The following is a 19,898-nucleotide window of genomic DNA, read 5'->3' as shown; positions in this document are numbered from 1 at the left end:
ATCTCCGATAGGGCAAGATAAAAAGAAATCACAAACATATTCGTCTCATCGTTTGTGATTCCACAATATCTTGTTTCGCTACCATACAATTAAGATTATTGTGAGGTGATTGATAATTCTAGGCTGTTCTTCTGGAATATAAGTCCGGGTTATCGATTAGTTCTTGTTCACCTTGATTTTATCAAAAGACGGAACAAAACTCGTAGGTTTATCTGTGGGAGACAGATTTATCTATTACTGTATACTTTTCTGTGTGATATAGATTTGTTTATTCAAGTCTTCGACTTTGGGTCGTAGCAACTCTTAGTTGTGGGTGAGATCAGCTAAGGGAATCAAGTGTGTAACATCCTGCTGGGATCAGAGACGTAAGGAGCGCAACTGTACCTTGAATCAGTGTGAGATTGATTGGGGTTCAACTACATTCCAGACCGAAGGTAGTTTGTAGTGGGTTAGTGTCTGTAGCGGCTTAATACAATGTGGTGTTCAATCTGAACTAGGTCCCCGGGTTTTTCTGCATTTGCGGTTTCCTCGTTAAAAAAACTTTTGGTGTCTGTGTTATTTCTATTCCGCATTATATTTTGTTATATAATTGAAATATCACAGGTTGTGCGTTGTATCGATCAATTGTGAAATCCAACCTTTGGTTGTTGATTGGAAATTGATTGATCCTTGGATATTGGTCTTTGGTACCATCCAAGTTTATATCTCTTGTATTTAATAAAGACTCGCAGATTTCTATTTGCTTGAGTATAGATTAAATCAAGAGATCGAGATATTAACTCCTTGATATACTTTTTATTAAGATTGAGTCTGACTGTCTAGTTGATTCTCTTAAAAGTATATTAAAGTTAGTCCATACAGATTGCTAATCGAAATATTGTGTGAGGTTGTTAGACCCCCGCATTTTCAAGGTCTATGCACCATAATTGTCTTTCGATAGAAAATGAAACAACGCAATAAAAACTAATGCACACTACCTCATGTGATTCTCGAACAGATAACTCACGAAATAAATTCTCTTGTCACAATCTCTCTGAAGTAAATAATATAATATGTAATAGCAAAGCGAGCTACTGGTGAACGAAAGAAAAACCAATTCATGTTAATGGGGCAAAATATAAACTTTGTAGCGTAAATATCAAACATAAAACGACCAAACAAAAGAACTTTCCCCCGATTGGATACGTTTAAGTCGAGCGTACCATTAGTCGATGCCAAAAAGTATTTGCTAAAAAACTAACAACCACACCAAGTAGAGATAAACTTACTACTAATCTAAATGTAAATAAAGAGATTTAAGAGAAAAAAACTTGCACTTCATTGATAGAATCTTTAAGTTACGGTCCAATCTCTGAAGATGAGATTTTATACGGGGTCCATGGCTTTGAGGCCTATGTAACATATCTAATCACATATTTGAGGAGACACCTCCTCAATGATCCTATGCTACTCAAAGGAGTATTATTGCTAAGTTACATACATTCTAGAGTATTATAATTTTGTAGAGAATATAGTCATTTGGTAACGATTATATTTTTGTAGCCATTGACAGATAAATCATGGCCATGACTTACCCGTGCGGCTGACTATGAGCCGCTATATACCGATTACCACCATAGGGAAGAAACTGATTTGCTATGCCACATTGACCAACAACTATTTCTTTATTTATTGAAGGAAAGAAGATGAAATACCTCTTTAGATTATATTAATTGGAAGTCATGCACATGCTAATTCAAGTACATCAGAAATATACAACATAAAAGTACAAAGGAAAAATATTACAACAATACAAGAATTCTAATATAACAAAAGTTCAGAATTGTTGATCATAGAAGTAATCGATGTAATTGGAGGGATGGTGCTTTGATTCTGCATCCACCATTTGGAAAATTCTTCTTCTTCATTAAGAGAAAATCCTTCATAAAATGATAATTTGCACTAAACATTATCGTCATAACCAATTCCAGTAGCCATTGATCTTGTTTGATTGAATTATGATCATCGTCACACCGAAATTGATTTTCTTCGAAGATATCTTGAATATCATCAGATTCAAATTGTAACGCTCGAAGGCTATAGGAAGTCACGCTAATAGCGTATATAAATAGAACTACATGACATGAGATATCAAAATTGAAACGCCCGAGGCTATAGGAAATCACGCTAATAACGTAAATAAATAGAACTACATGACATGAGATATCAACAGTAAAATAAAAAACAAATCTTAAAACCTAAAATGGGAAAAATATCGTTTGGTCCTTTTTTAGGTGGGCCCATGTCTGTTTGGTCCTTTTGGAAAACGCCTTTACTGTTTGGTCCATAATTGTTTAAAAATATAAAACAGACAAAAATACCCTTCCGTGTTAATTTTCCTTATTTTCTTGTAGCAGCTCATTCTCTGTGATGAACCATCAAAGTTCATTCTTACAAATGAAAACCTAATAAAAACCAAATTAAATCACATGTGAACGAACTTCATTATTTCATCAAAATTCTACAAAAAATTCATTATTAAGAACAAAAACCTACATAAACCAGAGTTCATTTCTGGAATGAACTCCTCATAAAACCTACATAAACCAGAGTTTATTTCTGGATTGAACTCCTCATAAAACCTACATAAACCAGAGTTCATTTATGGAATGAACTCCTCAAAAAACCTACATAAACCAGAGTTCATTTCTGGAATGAACTCCTCATAAAACCTATATAAACCAGAGTTCATTTCTGGAATGAACTCCTCATAAAACCTATATAAACCAGATTTCATTTCTGGAATGAACTCCTGATAAAAACCTATTTAAACGATTATGTTCATCAACAACAGAGTTAATTCCAAAAATGAAGTTCATTTCAGTAATGAAGTTCATTACAGGAATGAAGTTCATCTTAAGCAGCAGCAGCAACAACAAAAAAACGCATAAATCTTCATCTTCAACAACAACAACAGATTTCTAGGGTTTGACGAGTTCATCTTCATCATCATCTCCAATTGCAGCAACATCAAGAAAATCAAAAAACCTAATTAAATCTTCAACAACAGCAAATCTATCTTGAGTTCGTCTTCATCTTCATCATCATCACCAATTGCAACAAACATCAAGAAAAACAAAAACCTAATTAAATCTTCAACATCAGCAAATCTATCTTTGACAACAACAATAGTCGTAGAAGATGAGTTCGTTCCATCAAGAAAAAACATCAAAATCTTCATCATAAAACCAGAGTTCATTCCTGAAATGAACTCCGTCACCTTCATCTTCTTCATCAGCAGCAGCAACTCATCTTCATCATCTTCATCCTCTCCATCATCAGCAGCAACAACAGACGAAAAAGCATCAAAATCTTCATCACAACCCAGAGTTCATTCCAGAAATGACTCCGTCATCTTCATCTTCTTTTGTAGATCCGAAACTTACCCAAGCATGTGAAAATGATAAAGGTTAATCATCATCATAAATAGCAGCAAAATCCTCAACCTCAACGTCTTCATCATTGAAACAGAAGCAAACATCAAATAAAAAAAAAACGCAAAACTTCATCGTATTCATCATCATCATCATCGTTCATCTTCTTCATCACTAGCAGAGAAAAAATAAAGAGAAGAGAGAATCGTTCATCTTCTTCATCACTAGCAGGAAGAAAATAAAAAAGAAAAAAAGAAAGAGAAATTATAAATCTGAAAACATAGGAGAGAGAAAGTAACTATGAGAATGAGATATTTTCTATTAAATTTTGTATATATATGGTCACCTTAGGATCAAACCATTATTTTCTAGGACCAAACAATAATATAAGGGTATTTCTGCCACTACAAAATGACATTTACATCATCCATGACATTACCCTAGGACCAAAATATAATTTTTAGGACCAAACTATAATTTATATTACCAAATAAGACCAAACAGACAATTGACTAGGTCAATTGGACTAAACTCTCTCTAATATATTATTTCTAGGACCATATGGTATTTCTTACAAATTTCACAAATAATGTGATATTTTTTATTAGAAATATGAAATACTAATTACAAAATCCAAATCTACTCGGAAAATCTGGTATCTCGTATAAGATCCGAGTAGATTTAGATTTGGAGATGAAGAAGGGAACTGGATAATTTCTTGGACAACTTACAACTGTATTACTTTGTTGAAGGTTACAACAGAACCCTTGGCCCATAGTCTTGTTTTCTATCTGGATCCAGTATCTGTGTCGATACTTAATCTAACGGCCAAAACTTGCAAGAACTGGTTTTTTTTTTTTTGTTAATAAACAGTCGTTTCTTCTTCCTTTATTTCTAAAACCCTTGGCAATTTTACTGAACACTCTCTCTCTCTCTCTCTCTCTCTCTCTCTCTCTCTCTCTCTCTCTCTCTCTCTAAAAGGACCGCAATTTCGAAATCAAAGATGCAGCAGCAGGTAAAGTAAGCAAACCCTATTTTTAATCTTAACTGCTTAATTGATCTTCCAAATTTTTTGAGTTGAAAGTTCTGGTATTATGATGTGTAGGGTGGAGGATCGGAGATGGAAGTAACATGGGAGGATCAGCAAAACATTAACAAATTTGGAAGATTAAGTAACAGATATCATGAGCTTGAGGATGAAATCAAGATCGCTAAGGTACTCACCAAATTTGATTTCCATTAGAATTCTTCTTTTTTAAACCTTGAATCATTTGTGTATTTGCTGGGTAAAAGTCGAACTCGAACCCTAATTTTGTTTCTCTTGATTAGTATGTAATTTCGAAATATTATGTTGTCAAATGAGACATATTTGTACTGGGTTACCTATTTCTCTGATCTTTAGAGAACCGAGCTACGATACATGTAATATTTAGGTAGAATTAGGCCCAGAGGGAAAATAATAAGAAAGGTGTTATTTATTTTGTTTTTGGAAGCTACTTGTTTTGGTGTCGTTTTGATATTCTTCAAGAATCTGTTTGAAAGTTTTTAATTAACCGAGTCTTAGGTTATTAGATTTTATACGAGTGCATTCTACAAACTAGAGCGATGTATATGTTCATCTTTTAGCTCCAACCCTTTTTTTTTTCTTTGATAAACAGAGAACTCCTGTTCATTAATAGCAAATTAGGGTTACATCATCAAGAACATCGAGAAACGATGTGAAACATACAGTAAAAGAACAAGACCAAAGTTCCAACAAGGGAAAGAGAAAGGAACATCAGTGTACCTCACATACATGTATGAGAAAAAAGCCGATTTACTTTAATCATTGTTGGCAGCTTTCTCCCCTCTTCATTTATGATCTGTAGCTAAGGTTTTCTGGTGCTAAGACTGCTGAGTTATAGGGGTTATAGACTTCTTGTCATGAAATTGTATTAGTTGGCTGAGGCACTGAACTTCACAAGTTTTTGCATGCCTTTCAGACTGAGATAATTCATTTTGTAAAGTTGTATACGAACATTTTTATTGCAAAGCCTGTTATCTATGTTTTTTGCGTCAATACTAGAAAAATAACAAGCAGAACGAGCAACAGTAGCTTCTAGTTAAGAAACCGAACATGATATTGGCTTGTTGCTTTAGGCTCATGATATGATATAGATATAGGTTGCAAATCGTCTTCTTCATCAGTTGCCTTTTGAGTGAACTAGGTATCTTTTCATTCTTTCCACCCTATTATGACAAGAATTGCCCATTTCTGTTAAAAGGTTACCAAAATCAGCACTAAAGATAGTTTCTACTTGTAGGCCATTTCTAGATAGGAGGGCTTCATAGATAGATGTATATTTGGGTATGTAATGCAAACAACACGCATTTATAGGATTTTGTGGTTTTTTAGTCGTTAGATGTGATCGTTACTTTTATCAGTCAACTGGGAAACAGTTTGCTCCATGCTGGTTCATTTCAAAATATTAATAGACCGTTTTCGGAATCTTTCAATTTGTTGTGCTGTTCTACAGGAAACGAATGAGAACCTAGAGGATGCTAGCAATGAGTTGATCCTCACTGACGAAGACTCAGTGAGGTTCCAGATAGGAGAGGTCTTTGTTCATATGGCAAATGATGAAGTAGAGAGCAAGATTGATCAGATGAAAGAGATGACAACTAAGAACTTGGAAAAGCTTGAAGAAGAGAAGGCATCTTTGCTTTCTCAAATGGCAGAGTTAAAGAAGATTCTGTATGGGAAGTTCAAGGATTCAATCAATTTGGAGGAGGATTAGTTTGGGCAATTTGTTCCTATTTCTTCTTGGTATGCATGCAAGACTACCTGTAGGAAACATAACTGTATTCTCTTACATGAAGGAGTGAACGACTCGCGCCCACTTCTGGAATATCTGGCATCATGGGCACCATGACAGGGCCTAGAGAGTTATGTGGCCCAAACTTCTGTTTTTGTCCTTTATAAAAAGCTTTGGCATTTTTATTTACCAACCAATGTATTGAATTGTAGTGATGGATTGGTTCACAAAATCTGCGGACTCCAAATTTCAACTATGAGTTTCATGGATTTCTTAAGTTCGATCGGTGATTTGTTTTAGTTTTGTTTCCCAACTTTGTCAGTCCTGCCAAGACAGCCAGTGAACTAATGTCAAGATGATACCAAACCTGTTTTGCAGAATTGCAGTTAAAGAAAAGATGCGACAATGATCTCTCTCACTGTTGCTACGAAGAGTACATTTAGGATCCATATAATTACGATCACAACCGACCGTATAATTACCATTCGACTTTATTTTTCTTTTTTTTTAAGAGCATATATGAACTAGCAAATATAGTATAAAAGGTTTACAAAATCATTTTTATCAAATAGTACAATAGAATCTATGTTAGCTTTAAGAACTTTTTGATGCAATTTATTTGACATGTGTTGAAGCCATTTAATCCTTGCTTCCTTGGCAATGTAGTCCGCTGCTGAGTTATTCTTGCTCGTAATATATTTCACTTTCGCTTGAGGTAGATCGCTCAAGATTATCCTTATTTCCTGCAAAGTGTTTTCCGCTGTCCACGAAAAATCTGTGCTTACCTTGTTTATACCAGGTGTTGCGCCCATGCATTGCACGGGTACAGATTTTTTGTATAGAAAAAATGTATGTTTTGGTGAAAGTTGTTGTAATGCTTTCGCCCATGGATGTGCGGCCCAATATTGTATCTATCGATATATTCTTATTGTATATAAAAGACTGTATCCATGTAACACATATGATCTCTAATGTGCATAGAATCTCCTTCTCTTTGTACCTCTTTATCTTTCCCATCCACTAAAACACGTTATCATGCACGATGCTACACCGCGGAGCTATATCGGATCAATTGATTTTTAAATTTTGATTTTTATTTTTCTACACAGATTAACGTCAAGCTAATGTGGAAATCGTTTGAATCAAATCGGATAAGTTGGATCTGTTTTGCCCTATAAATACATTTTTTTTATTTTCTTTCCCATGTTTTTGGTTTTGGTTAAATCCAATATATCTAATACAAATACAAATCCCGTGATCAATCGGTTGATTATATTTTATATATATGTTTGTATGTTTATTACGGCGTGATTACATTTTTGATTATCCACGGAAAGCTTACAAATGGAAATTTGGTCCTCTGTAATTAGAATTTGGTTGATTTACAGATTGATTGATCTCGATTTGCTCCTTAATTAGGGTCGGTCGTAATCAAAGGAGGAAGAGAATATTTCAGGGGAAGAAAATCCGCTCGTCTATGGGAATTGGGAAATCCCATCTTGTCCCGTTCTGGTTGTCTTATCCTGTCCGTTCTGGTTCCCGGGGTTGTTCTATCCTGTCCCGGCCTCTTCCGTTCTGGTTCCGGGGCTGTTCTATCCTATCCCGGCCTATTCCGTTCTGGTTCCAGGTGGTGTGCCAGCATGTGGTGTCGTGTTCCATTTTTTGCACGGCCAAGCCAGAAGAGCATACTGGTTTTTGTCTATATATATATATATATATATTGATATTGATAGATCGTGGGTACCAAAGCTTGAGGAAGAAATCTGAGAATTGTTTGCATCCCAGTTGTCCGATCCCCACCTTCACAAAAGAACGTGGTCCCTTGGACATTTCTGGAGACCCTATACAGAGATTCAAGTTAAGTGGATTATCATCGGTGATAATCGACCATTTGAGAACACTACTTGGAGCGGCTGATGATTATCCCATTCTACTTGGTTCATGTTTTTTTTTGTTCGCTTCCCATAGGTACGTTTTCCCAGGATTTATCATAGCTATTAAATCTATGATGATTTTGATTTTTTTATTTTGGCATATATCCAATATAGTTATGATATTATACGGTGATGATGATGTTAAATTTATGATGGTGATGATGATTGATTTGGTTTAATTGTATTGTACTGTATGTATGTACTACGAAATCAATTGGCTGTGAGGAAAAATATTTGGCCACCATCCCGTAAGGAAACCTTTCAGAAGAAAAAAGGAAAACAATTGTTCATGTTATGTCCGTGTGAAGATGGAGAGAGTTCCAACCGGTCCAAATCGGTCAGGTCCAACCCTGATTCGGTCCAACCCCCGGTTTGATCCACCCAACCGAATCAGTTCTTGCCTGGTTTTGGGACGTGCATGGCTAAAGCTGTTCTGATACAGAGGGAACCAAAGCCCAAAGGTATGTAACTATAAAATAAACATGGGTTTTTACATTGAGTGCTTGCTAGGCTTATTTATTTGTTTGTAGAACATGCCTAGTTTTGTTTATTTTTTTCTTAAGATAAGTTCACATCATATAACGGTCAATTTAAATTATGATTGCTTATCTTGATCATTAAGAATTTTGGTCTTAATGCTATTTTGTTCTATTGAATATGATATTGGCTATGGTTGAATGATGTCTTTTGTTCAATTGGTTGTACCGACTCGATTCTAATGTATTCCTTTGAGGTTTAAAAGTACTTGAGAACCATTGTTGCATACATGATATTTTCTCCCTAAATTTGAATGTTTCGTGGGATGTAATCCACTTGCTCAACTATTAACGAGCCCATATTTTCAAAAGATACGTTTGAAAATAAAATTACATGTATTCTAATTTTTGTGGAAGAACTCACAAAAGGTGAAATTTTCTATTTTATGTACTTCATCCATGATACTAATGAATCAGTATATGTTAAAGTATGACAACAAGAGAACTATCTTGAGTAATTTATTCAACCTAAAGTAAGTGGTTGACATGTATAGTGAGATTCTCTTGGCCTATTGAGATAAAGAAATTTCTCAAATTAAGCTATATGTAGCAAAATTGGAAATGGAAAGAACCCCGAAGTAATAAGGGTTAGACGTAATGACTCATATAAAGCATGAGAAAAGGGACATATATATCATGGGATGAAGCTAAAATGTAATTCTAGCTTCCATCATAAATGATAGAGTTGAAAATACACAATGTAATGTGTGTAACATAGTAGCAACCAATTTTCATATCAACTTTAATGGCAACAAGAACTTTGCCTAGCCAATTGACTATTTAATTGAACTAGATCAAATGTCTGCGCTTATGGAATGGAAAGTACATCATTCCCACGAGACATAAATTCTCTAAAGCACTTGGGATATATCTAGATGAACTGTAACATATATTCATTCTAAAGTAATTGAGTTGAATCCGAATTTTGTTACATAATAAGACCACATCACTTATTAAATCTCTCGAGACTCAATGTCTAAGCTCTGTATGTACTAAAGGATAATCACATCTTGTTAAGTGCAAAGGTTATTCATGCGTGAACTATTACCTATCTTTTGGAAAACTGAGAATGGAGTTGATTGCATCTATAAATTATTTCTATTAAATGTGGAAGGAAGCATATTCTTAGAAAATTAATGTGTCAATCTAGTGAAATGCAAATCACTGGACTTGAATTACTGAATCCATTTTGACCCCAACAATGAATCGATTGAGATTGATTCATAAAGACTTTGACATAACCATAAGGCACATTGGTTGTGGCACGATGTTCCGTTTTGAAAGTACTAACACGGGCATCACTTCATTTGAGTGTACAAGACAATGAACGTGTAGAATGCGAAGTTACGACATCTATCACAATCCGTGATTTCTAAAGTTACTAGATTTGCACTGCCTCTCCTCATTATGCTTTAAAGGAAGAAAGCACGTCACTCATCTTACAAAGTCTTTCTTTAGTAAAACATGATTGAGACCATCCTGTTTTACTTAGATGCAAATGGAAAATAACTCATTTTTCAAAGAAATAAAGTGTTGTTAGTGAACATATATCCATGCAGAACGCAGACCATTCAAGTGATTTATGGCTCTGGTGGATGATTCGACACGTTGAATCAATTATTACTCACGACAAACGATGCGTTTATTTATTTATTTAAAAAAAAAACTCCTAGCACAAATTACACAATGCAAAGTGCAAAGGCTCACCACCCTTGTTAATGCTAGAGAATTTACATCAAAAGGAATTGATGAATATTTCATATTTAATAGGATCAATATAGAGCATCTTATACCCAATGGTCTCGCGGAGTCTAATATCAAAGGTTAGAGATGGTATCTAAGGAATAAGTTATGCGTACAAACCTACCTTTAAATGCTTGCGGAATATGCAATACTAACGCATCTTTACTTAATTCGTTTTAGAACCCAATATTAGTCATCCTTTTCTGCGTACCAGTTGGTAACTGGATTTAAGCCTGACATTCGTGTTCTTACGCATTTTTGGTTGAACTATATATGTGCCGTTACGACTCCACATCTTACTATGATGGGTCTTCAAAACTGTTAAGTATTTATGTTGGAAAAGGAGTTCCCAACAATAATCCGCATTTTAAAACTTTTGGCAGGAGATCTCTTACCGCTAGATTTGTGGGTTATCACTTTAATGAGACAGTCTTCATGTCATTAGGGGGAGATAATAAAAAGTACTTTCTAAGGGAACGATAGGAATTGTCGTGGTGTGTTCCCACTGTGTCTCTTATTGATTCTTGTACTCCACAAATGTAAATGTGAAGTGATAAAGAACATTCGATTTTTAGAATGTACACTGATGTTGATAAAGTGATGAGATCACACATACCAACTGCAAACCTACCTGCAAAGTTACAAATCCTCAAGATGGGATATACACCATAGACTAAGGTGTTGCAACTACATTCAGTGGAAGTGTGGTTGAGACCGTGGCTCCATAAAGGAAGTTGGAGAGACCACTTGGTTCGATCAATCCTCACCTAGAAAGGAAGTAGGTGATTAAGGCACAACTTATTTATATCTTCAGAAATCATCTCATAAGATTGTCTCTAAATATGTCCATGAATCAAACTGGAGGACGCTCCGAAGTTTTAAATGATTCTAGAGAACAATGAAATCCTGACGGATTATGAGAATGCACATGAGTCAATGGAAGGATCATGCGTGCATGGTGATGATATAATCCATAAATAGTTGCTCCAGAAGTAGAGCACAATGAGATCGAACCATGCTTTATTTTGATTAATTTCAAATAAATAGCATATTTGGCCTACACAATCCAGGTGAAACTTAGTTCTTTCGCAAATATACGGGTATTTGGTGTGGTAGTGCTAACCAACCAAGTGTAAAGCCTATTGGACATACATAATTAATTTGTCACAAGCCAAAATGATAAGAAAGTAGTCTTAAAGTACAAAGAATCGCCTTGTGGCGCGAGGTTTCTCACAAATCCCTGGAATTGTGCTCTTGTAATGAACGTTATATAGTTCCGCTACTTAGTTAGCTTGGTAATTTCAAAAGGACTTGAAATGCAGCATATGTATGTGGTTGTTACGTATCTCTGAAAGAATCAAGAGATAGAAGATATTTACAAAAGTACTCGATAGACTTTTGTTGCCCAAATAAAATGACTCTAAACCACAGAGTGTGTTTACAGTTAGATAGAACGCTCACTTATAGATTCAAGCAATCAGGCAGATGTGGTATACCCGTCTAAGTTGCTATTTGATTTGGAGGGGATAAACAAGTAAGTTATTTTTCCTTGCGTATTCATAAGAAAGTTCCTGATTTGGAATTGTAGCTATTTATGTTGATGGTACAAACATGATGTGTACTCTTGATGTAATAAGAGACCTTAAAAGCTATTTAAAATCCGAATCTGAGATGAAAAATCTAGGGAAAACTCGATCGAAAACTGAGCTTGTGGTGTATTACTCCACCAGTTTACATATGTCTAAAATTGTCAGGCAATTTAACAAAGACATGCATCCTGATAGCACTCCCATGATTAGTCGAGGTTCAAATGTAAGTAAGTGACCATTTCGTCTAAAGGAAGATGACGAATATGTGTTGGGAGATGAAATTCCCATATCTAAGTACAATAGACGCGTTATTGTAATTAGTACAATAATGTACTCAATTAAATTTTACATCCTCAGTGAACTTGTTAGCTAGATATAGCTCAGCGCCAATGCAACGTCATTGGAATGGTATAGTGAATGTAATCATGTACTTAAAAGTAACCATTGACATAAATTTGTATTATCCCTACAAAGACATTAAAAGGAATGCAAATGAAAGTGCAATCCAAAAGTTGTTGATTATGAAGGAATAATAATCTCTTCTCCAACGAAAGTAATCATAGGGAGATATGGTAGATTATTTTCTAGGTTATTACCGATATTCAGTTTCGAAAAGTACATGACTAAAGGAACTGTGTGGAACAACTCTGAAAGTAATCAGGGGGAGATGCCGACATCAGGCGGAGGATCCAAGGATATGATGTCGACATGTTTTTACTTCGAAATTGAAGTTGTGTTGTACTCTTTTTCCCTTCGATCGAGAATAGCTTTTCCCAAAGGGTTTTGTTACTCGACAAGGTTTTTAGGGAGACAACACTTAGAAACATCAAGTATGTTGAATGTTGAAGACATAAAGATCGCGTTGATATTATTGAAAATATCTAAATCAAAGAAATGATGGAGATAGTTTGTTAAGCAACGTAACTTCCAGAATCAACAACAGGGTCTTATAAACATTCAAGTCACCAAAGTAATGTGTGCTCAACTCCTTTTGACTGCAGTAGACTAATGAAAATTGTCTGACATCAGGGGGACAATCTAATGGTGTGTTACTTTTCCCCGCAGTGTTTTGTTACTCGACAAGGTTTTTAATGAGACAACAACAAATACCGGGAATACAATTTCCCAGCTAAGGCTATTGTCCCTCAAGAGGATTTTCTGCCTTAGGAGTTGTGAAACAACTAGTCAACATCAATGGAGCAAAGTGATCATCTGTAACAGATCACCTTTACTTGCATCTTCCACGTTGTACTCTTTTCCCTTCGTCAAGGTTTTATCCCACTGGGTTTTCCTTGTTAAGGTTTTAATGAGGCAACGTATACGCATCCAACTATGTTCTAAGTTTAATTAATATTGTACTCTTTTTCTTTAGTTCAAGTTTTGTCCCTCAGGGGTTTTCCTAACGAAGTTTTAACGAGACAATTAACTTATACTCGCCGATCTTTGAAGATCGTATTGCATGTGATGAACTACATGTAAAATACAAGACAACATGTGAAGTACTACATGTGAAGAGCTGTACCAAGGTATTTTCCCATTGGGTTTTTCCTTGTTAAAGTTTTGATGGAGCAATTGTCTTCGACACGATAGTCATCAAGAAGAGAACTACATTTGAAGACCTACATCCGGAGCAATGTATGTGAAGTACTGAATATGAAGTTCTATTGAACCGCACAAGGGGGAGTGTTGTAGGGCTTTCGCCCATGGATGTGGGGCCCAATATTGTATCTATGACTATATTCTTATTGTATATAAAGGACTGTATCCATGTAACACATATGATCTCTAATGTATAGAATCTCCTTCTATTTGTACCTCTTTATCTTTCCCATCCACTAAAACAAAAGCGAAATTTTAGGGTTTAAAATTTAAAGTATGAAATAGGAAAAATAAGCAACAAAAATATTCGATTACTAAATACAGTAATATTAAAAATAGACAATTAATAAAATTAAAAATAGAAATAATAAAATTTATTGCATTTTATATTTTGTATGTAACCTAATAGTAATTCTCCCGTTCTCTTTTGTACATGCTTATTTTTGGATGGGGAAATAATTTCCAATATTACAGCCTCATTTAGTAAATGCAAGACATTACAATGTATATGGAAGGTTACTACTTCAAAAAAAAAATGCTTTTAGCTGGATCCATCGCCACACCACGAACCTGGCTAGTAGTTTCTCTTCAATTACTTTGTGTTTGTTATAAGCTTCTGATGAAGTTAGGCTAGCAACATAGGGCATAAACTAACAATAGACGGAAAACTTGAAGAATAGAACAATAGAAAGTCAACAAGACGTTGATAAATTGAGTCTAGGGCTAGCAGCCAAATTACTCATTGATAATCTAACGATTATTTTCTTAAAATCAATAATAAAGTATGCCCTCTAAAGAATACCTAGTCGCCTATTTATACTAGAAAGATAAATCTAAACAAAGGAACCCTAAAGTAAATACCAAAGCAACTATTAAAACGTCCCTATTTTGTAGGACATTCCTAGATTAAAAACATCTCTAAAGAAACATAAAATGCTCCTGCATCAACCACCCCAGGTTGAAAGAAAGCTCGACTCCGACGAGCATGTCTTCTTAATTCTAGAACATTGCGGGAACAGTTGTCTCGAGCTCATTCTCCAGTGTCCTTGCGTAACATCCAGCTGGTTTTCCGCGATCAAAAACAAAACTCGAATCCTTAAAGATCCTAAAGCACAGTAGACAAGATATACTATTCAACTCATCATATGATTTGTCTGCAGCTTTGCCACGATCAAACACGAAACCCGAATCTCCATTGTTGTTTTCAGTAACAGGCACTAACTCCATCACCCTTTCTTGCTACTCAAAATATGTTAGTTCCTGGTCCGTGCTAGATGTCAAACCATAGCACGTAAGCAACAAGTTTCTCCCTGGTTTCCCTTGTAATCCTTTATGCCATCTTGATAGAGCATTGCTTGGTCGAACTCGCATGCGTTGCTATCTCAAGCATGTTTGTCAATGTTAGTGATCAAAACTATAAGTCTTGATTTCTAGTCTACTATAGCTAAGCTCTCGGACTAGGATAGAAAGTGTAGTTGAGCTCAAGAACTCCATGGAAATCATCATACAAGACGAAGGACTACTCAAGAAACCGGTGAATCTTCATCGACTAAAAGGTATGTGGAGACTTGAACTTATATATCACTCAAAAGTCTATTTATCTCCTATCTTGAGACAAAAGTCGTTTTGCTATATAGACTTAGATTATACACATTTGCTATTTGGAGCCGAGTTTATCTCGCCTATCTATTTCTCGAAGTATGTGTTGGTAAGCTTTCGCTTTAGCCAAGTTTATCTTTACCTAGTCACGAAAGTCATGACAAGTTTCAATCACTTTGAAAATTGCTTACTTTGAAGAAAAATAGTTTGTGAATAACAACTATAGAATATCAACGTCCTCTAAGAATGTTTCAATAATTGAAATGAGAGTTTAGATAATATAACCATTGGAGGATATAAACATTGTTGTGGAAACACATATATGTATAAGTCCTTATTTCTTGAACCGAAGTTTGCGAACTTTGTTGATCAATAGAACCGGAATAGTGGTGTGAGCCAAGTCCGCGAACTGGCGGAAGTTCTCGACCCGAGAAATTCTGCTGGAGTTTGTGAACTCCGTCCGGGAACTTAAGTCCGCGAACTAGAGTAGGTTATATCTAAAAACGATGTTTGTGAACTTATTCTTATATAAACTAAGGAATGCAAATTGCAAACCGTGGCTATATAGTTCATGAACCGATTAGAGTGAATCAAATCGTTTTTGCTTCAATTGTGTCTTGTGTAGTTACATAAGATTTCCTTGTAATTGAACAACTCTCTAACTAGTTCATTTGAGTCACTTGAACTAGTTATGGTGAAGAAGAATATGGTTGATAAGAAAGTGATCATACGGCTAACCATTTGGTTGACTATTGTTGAACCAACAAATGTACAAGTTTGGGTACGGTTACACAAGCCTAGAAACGTGCATTTCATTTGTGTGTAACAAGGTAGTTTTAGATATAACGGTTGAAAGATATTAACTTGAATCTAATCAGGTTTTCATCTAACGATGAATATTGAATGCTTTGTTACCAGGCTAACATTGATTGCAAACCCTGATTTGAAAGACTATATAAGGGAGAACTCTAGCAACTGGGAAACCTAATCCCCACACCTTCAGTGTGATACTAGTTGTGCTAAGCTAGAGTCGATTCTCCTTTAACCTTTGGTTTCTTCTTCTAAACCAGGTTAACGACTTAAAGACTTCATTGGGATTGTGAAGCCAAACCGATACTACTTTCTTGTAGTTGTGTGATATGATCTTGCTGATTCTATCGTACGAGCACAATTGTAATAATTGGCTTGAGATTGATATCTCCGATAGGAAAGATATAAAAGAAGTCACAAACAATTCGTCTCATCGTTTGTGATTCCACAATATCTTTTTCGCTGCGTCGATTAAGATTATTGTGAGGTGATTGATAATACTAGGCTGTTCTTCGGGAATATAAGTCCGGGTTATCAATTGGTTCATGTTCACCTTGATTTATCAAAAGACGGAATAAAACTCGTAGTTATATTCGTGGGAGACGGATTTATCTATTACCGTAGACTTTTCTGTGTGATGTAGATTTGTTTATTAAAGTCTCCGAATTTGGGTCGTAGCAACTCTTAGTTGTGGGTGAGATTAGCTAAGGGAATCAAGTGCGTAGTATCCTGCTGGGATCAGAGACGTAGGAGCATAAATATACCTTGGATCAGTGTGAGATTGATTGGGGTTCAACTACAGTCCAGACCGAAGTTAATTTGGAGTAGGCTAGTGTCTATAGCGGCTTAATACAGTGTTTGTTCAAATTGGACTAGGTCCCGGGATTTTTCTGCATTTGCGGTTTCTTCGTTAACAAAATTCTGGTGTCTGTGTTATTTCTTTTCCGCATTATATTTTGTTATATAATTGAAATATCACAAGTTGTGTGTTGATCAATCAATTAGAATATCCGACCTTTTGGTTGTTGATTTAAATTGATTGACACTTAGATATTGGTCTTTGGTACCATCCAAGTTATCTCTCTAGTATTTGCTAAAGACTCGCAGATTTCTATTTGCTTGAGTATATATCAAATCGAGAGATTGAGATATAAACTCTTTGATATACTTTTTATCTAGATTGAGTCTGACTGTCTAGTTGATTCTCTAGAAAGTATATTGGAGTTTGTCCATACAGATTGCTAAGCGAAATATTAGGTGTGGTTGTTGTACCCCCACTTTTTCAATTGGTATCAGAGCATACAAACACGTTAAAGACCTTATAAGTCTGTGTTTCTAGCGATCTGATAATGGACGAGTCTATCTCTAATAACGTACCAGTTCAGAATTTACCAGATGATTCTAAAAGCTTGGACTCACCTGAGAGAACTGTCACATCTAAGTCAATATCTAAACATTCTCTTGATGTAAAAACTGTTGATTGGGAAACACTCCTAGAAGAACAGTTGGATGAACTTTCTGATGAAGGTGATTCAGATATTGATAGAGATGTTGATGAGGAAGTCTCAGAGTATGTTAAGTTTTTGGATTTGTGGAATATGAAGAAAATTACCACTTCTCATGTCTCACCTCTTCTGACTCCTCTCTGTCGAGAAAACAAGAAACTGAGAAGATGTTACGCAGGTGTTTATTTTTCAAATCGTTCTAACGAATCGATCCTCAAGGATTCTGAGGAAAACCTACGTATGAAGTCATTTGAATATGATAATCTTTATCAAAAGTACTTTTTGTTGGAAGAGAAACTTGCAGAATCTGAAACAAGGTTTAACTCTCAACAAATTAGTTTTGATGATAGAGAAAGTGCTTGTCTCGCTCGAGAAAAACGCCTTGAGGCTGATTTAGCTGCTGCTCTTGATAAAATCAATATGTTCGAAGATGACTTGAAAAAGTTCAATACTAGTTCAAGCAAATTAACCACTATGCTAGGAGCAAGTAAAAATCATCGTGATACACGAGGATTGGGCTATAAGGGAATAGATGCTCCAAGTATTAGCAAAGAGGTAAAATTTGTCAAGGCTAGTGATTCTTCTCAACAAAAGGTTTCCACTGATGGCAAAAGTGAAATACCTTCACCGGCAGTTAAGGCTCGAAAGAGCAAAGTATATCAACCTCCAAAGTCACCACATACAGATCGAGGTAAGAACATTCCTTATGTTTGCCACTATTGCGGAAATAAAGGTCACCTGGAAAGGAGATGTCGTTTCCGTATAAGGAATGAGAAACTTTATGATGTTCTTGTTTGGGCATCACAAGAAGTTTTGAAACCAATATCATACGTTAAGACTAATCCTCTTAATGTTACAGGTTGTAACTGTCCAACCTTTAGGAAAAGGAATCAGTGATGTGATAAACCGAGATGCGCCTATAAACGTCATAAGAAGCCTTTTCACAATCGTAAAGATTATCAAAAGGATAACTTTGTAATGATAAAGACAAGATCTGATGCTCCCAATTGGAGAAAGACTAACTTGCAAAAGAATAGTCAATCCAATTCTCTTCCGGGAATTCTAGAATAGATTAATGGGAAGAAGGATCAGGTTGTTCCTAAACACATTGAGAAGTGCATACCAAAGAAAGTTAATAATGCTTTGAGTGTGAAAATGAATGATCTCCCAGATAATTCCATGACTATGGAGAAAGCAGTATCCATGATGCTGGAACTTAAAGAGTTCTTTGGAAGATGAATTTGGATGTGAAAGGTTCTAAAAGCGATCTCTTTCATGATAATCCAAAAGTCACTTGTGGTGAGCAAGACATCGTTCACCTCAATATAACTTGAGTGTGTTGTAAGTGTATGCTCACCAAGGAATGCCATGTTATGTATACGGTGAGGGAAGCACGAAAATTGGGACGAAGTCTGTAGAATTCAACTGGATTCATCTAAAAAGGTATGTCTATAAACTTGAGCAAGATTTGTGCTTTTATTTGCTTAGAGAACTTATAATGATTCACATACCTTTCTTATCGTTCTTTTCTACCTAACTTGATATGTGTTTAAGGTTCTTAAATGTTTAGGTTTGAAAATAATACTTCGGGATGTTTGGACTTCATGGTACACATACCAAGTATGAATACCATCATTTAAAATCAAAATCCAGGGGTTTAAGTTCGCATACCCAGTTTGCAAACTGCTCCAAGTCATGAAAATTCGTTTGCAAACCCGTATGCATACTTGCCTATAGACGTCGATATTTGGTAAATTTGTTTTGGCCGTAATTTCTTCATCCGAACTCGGAATGAACTCATTCTTTTTGCATTCTCTTCCTCTTTGATTTCTCTTCAAAATGGAGATGAGAATTTATGAATTTGGATGAGTTAAGATTGGTATTTGTCGTTTCCCTTGTTTTTGAGTGTTTTGCTCCGTTTCGTTGCACTTGTTCCACTTCTCTTGGACTTGGGCACTTGTATTCTTGGAGTACTACTCTTCTAAGCTCATTGTGGCTTTTACAAGAATGTTGTTGGTGAATCACAAAGAAGGAAGTTCATGAATGGGCAGTAACACGCATTACTATGGGAATTTTGAATGTTCACAATCATTTTATGTGAACTATGGTGCATGGTCGTTAATGACTTTGTATGTTCTTCTTTGTTAAGAAAATCTTTTTATACGCCTTTGGTAGCTATTCTTGGTGTAAATCGGGGCGGAAAAGATTGATTTTATCCTCTAAGGACAAATCATCTTATATGTGCATTACGAGTTTGTCTTGATGCCTAGGAAACTTCTTATGACAATTTATTCTTTTTTTTGAGAAGGATTACTAGAGTTTGAAATAGAAATTATTGTATTTACACATAGCTATTGACAACGTTTTCATCTTCA

The 19,898-nt window shown here is 35.4% G+C and overlaps 1 protein-coding gene across 1 annotated transcript; it reads left to right on the top strand.

The window, feature by feature from the left end:
• Positions 1 to 4,290: 4,290 nt before the first annotated feature.
• Positions 4,291 to 6,507, top strand: LOC113317185 (probable prefoldin subunit 4). The gene is made up of 3 exons (XM_026565316.1): positions 4,291 to 4,428; positions 4,519 to 4,629; positions 5,930 to 6,507. The coding sequence occupies exons 1-3, from the start codon at positions 4,417 to 4,419 to the stop codon at positions 6,188 to 6,190; spliced, it is 384 nt and encodes a 127-aa protein (XP_026421101.1). The 5' UTR covers positions 4,291 to 4,416; the 3' UTR covers positions 6,191 to 6,507.
• The last annotated feature ends 13,391 nt before the right edge of the window (positions 6,508 to 19,898 follow it).

This window comes from Papaver somniferum, chromosome 10, assembly GCF_003573695.1.
Source record: "Papaver somniferum cultivar HN1 chromosome 10, ASM357369v1, whole genome shotgun sequence".
NCBI classification, from domain to species: domain Eukaryota; kingdom Viridiplantae; phylum Streptophyta; class Magnoliopsida; order Ranunculales; family Papaveraceae; genus Papaver; species Papaver somniferum.
This window is presented reverse-complemented; position numbering and strand designations above follow the sequence as displayed.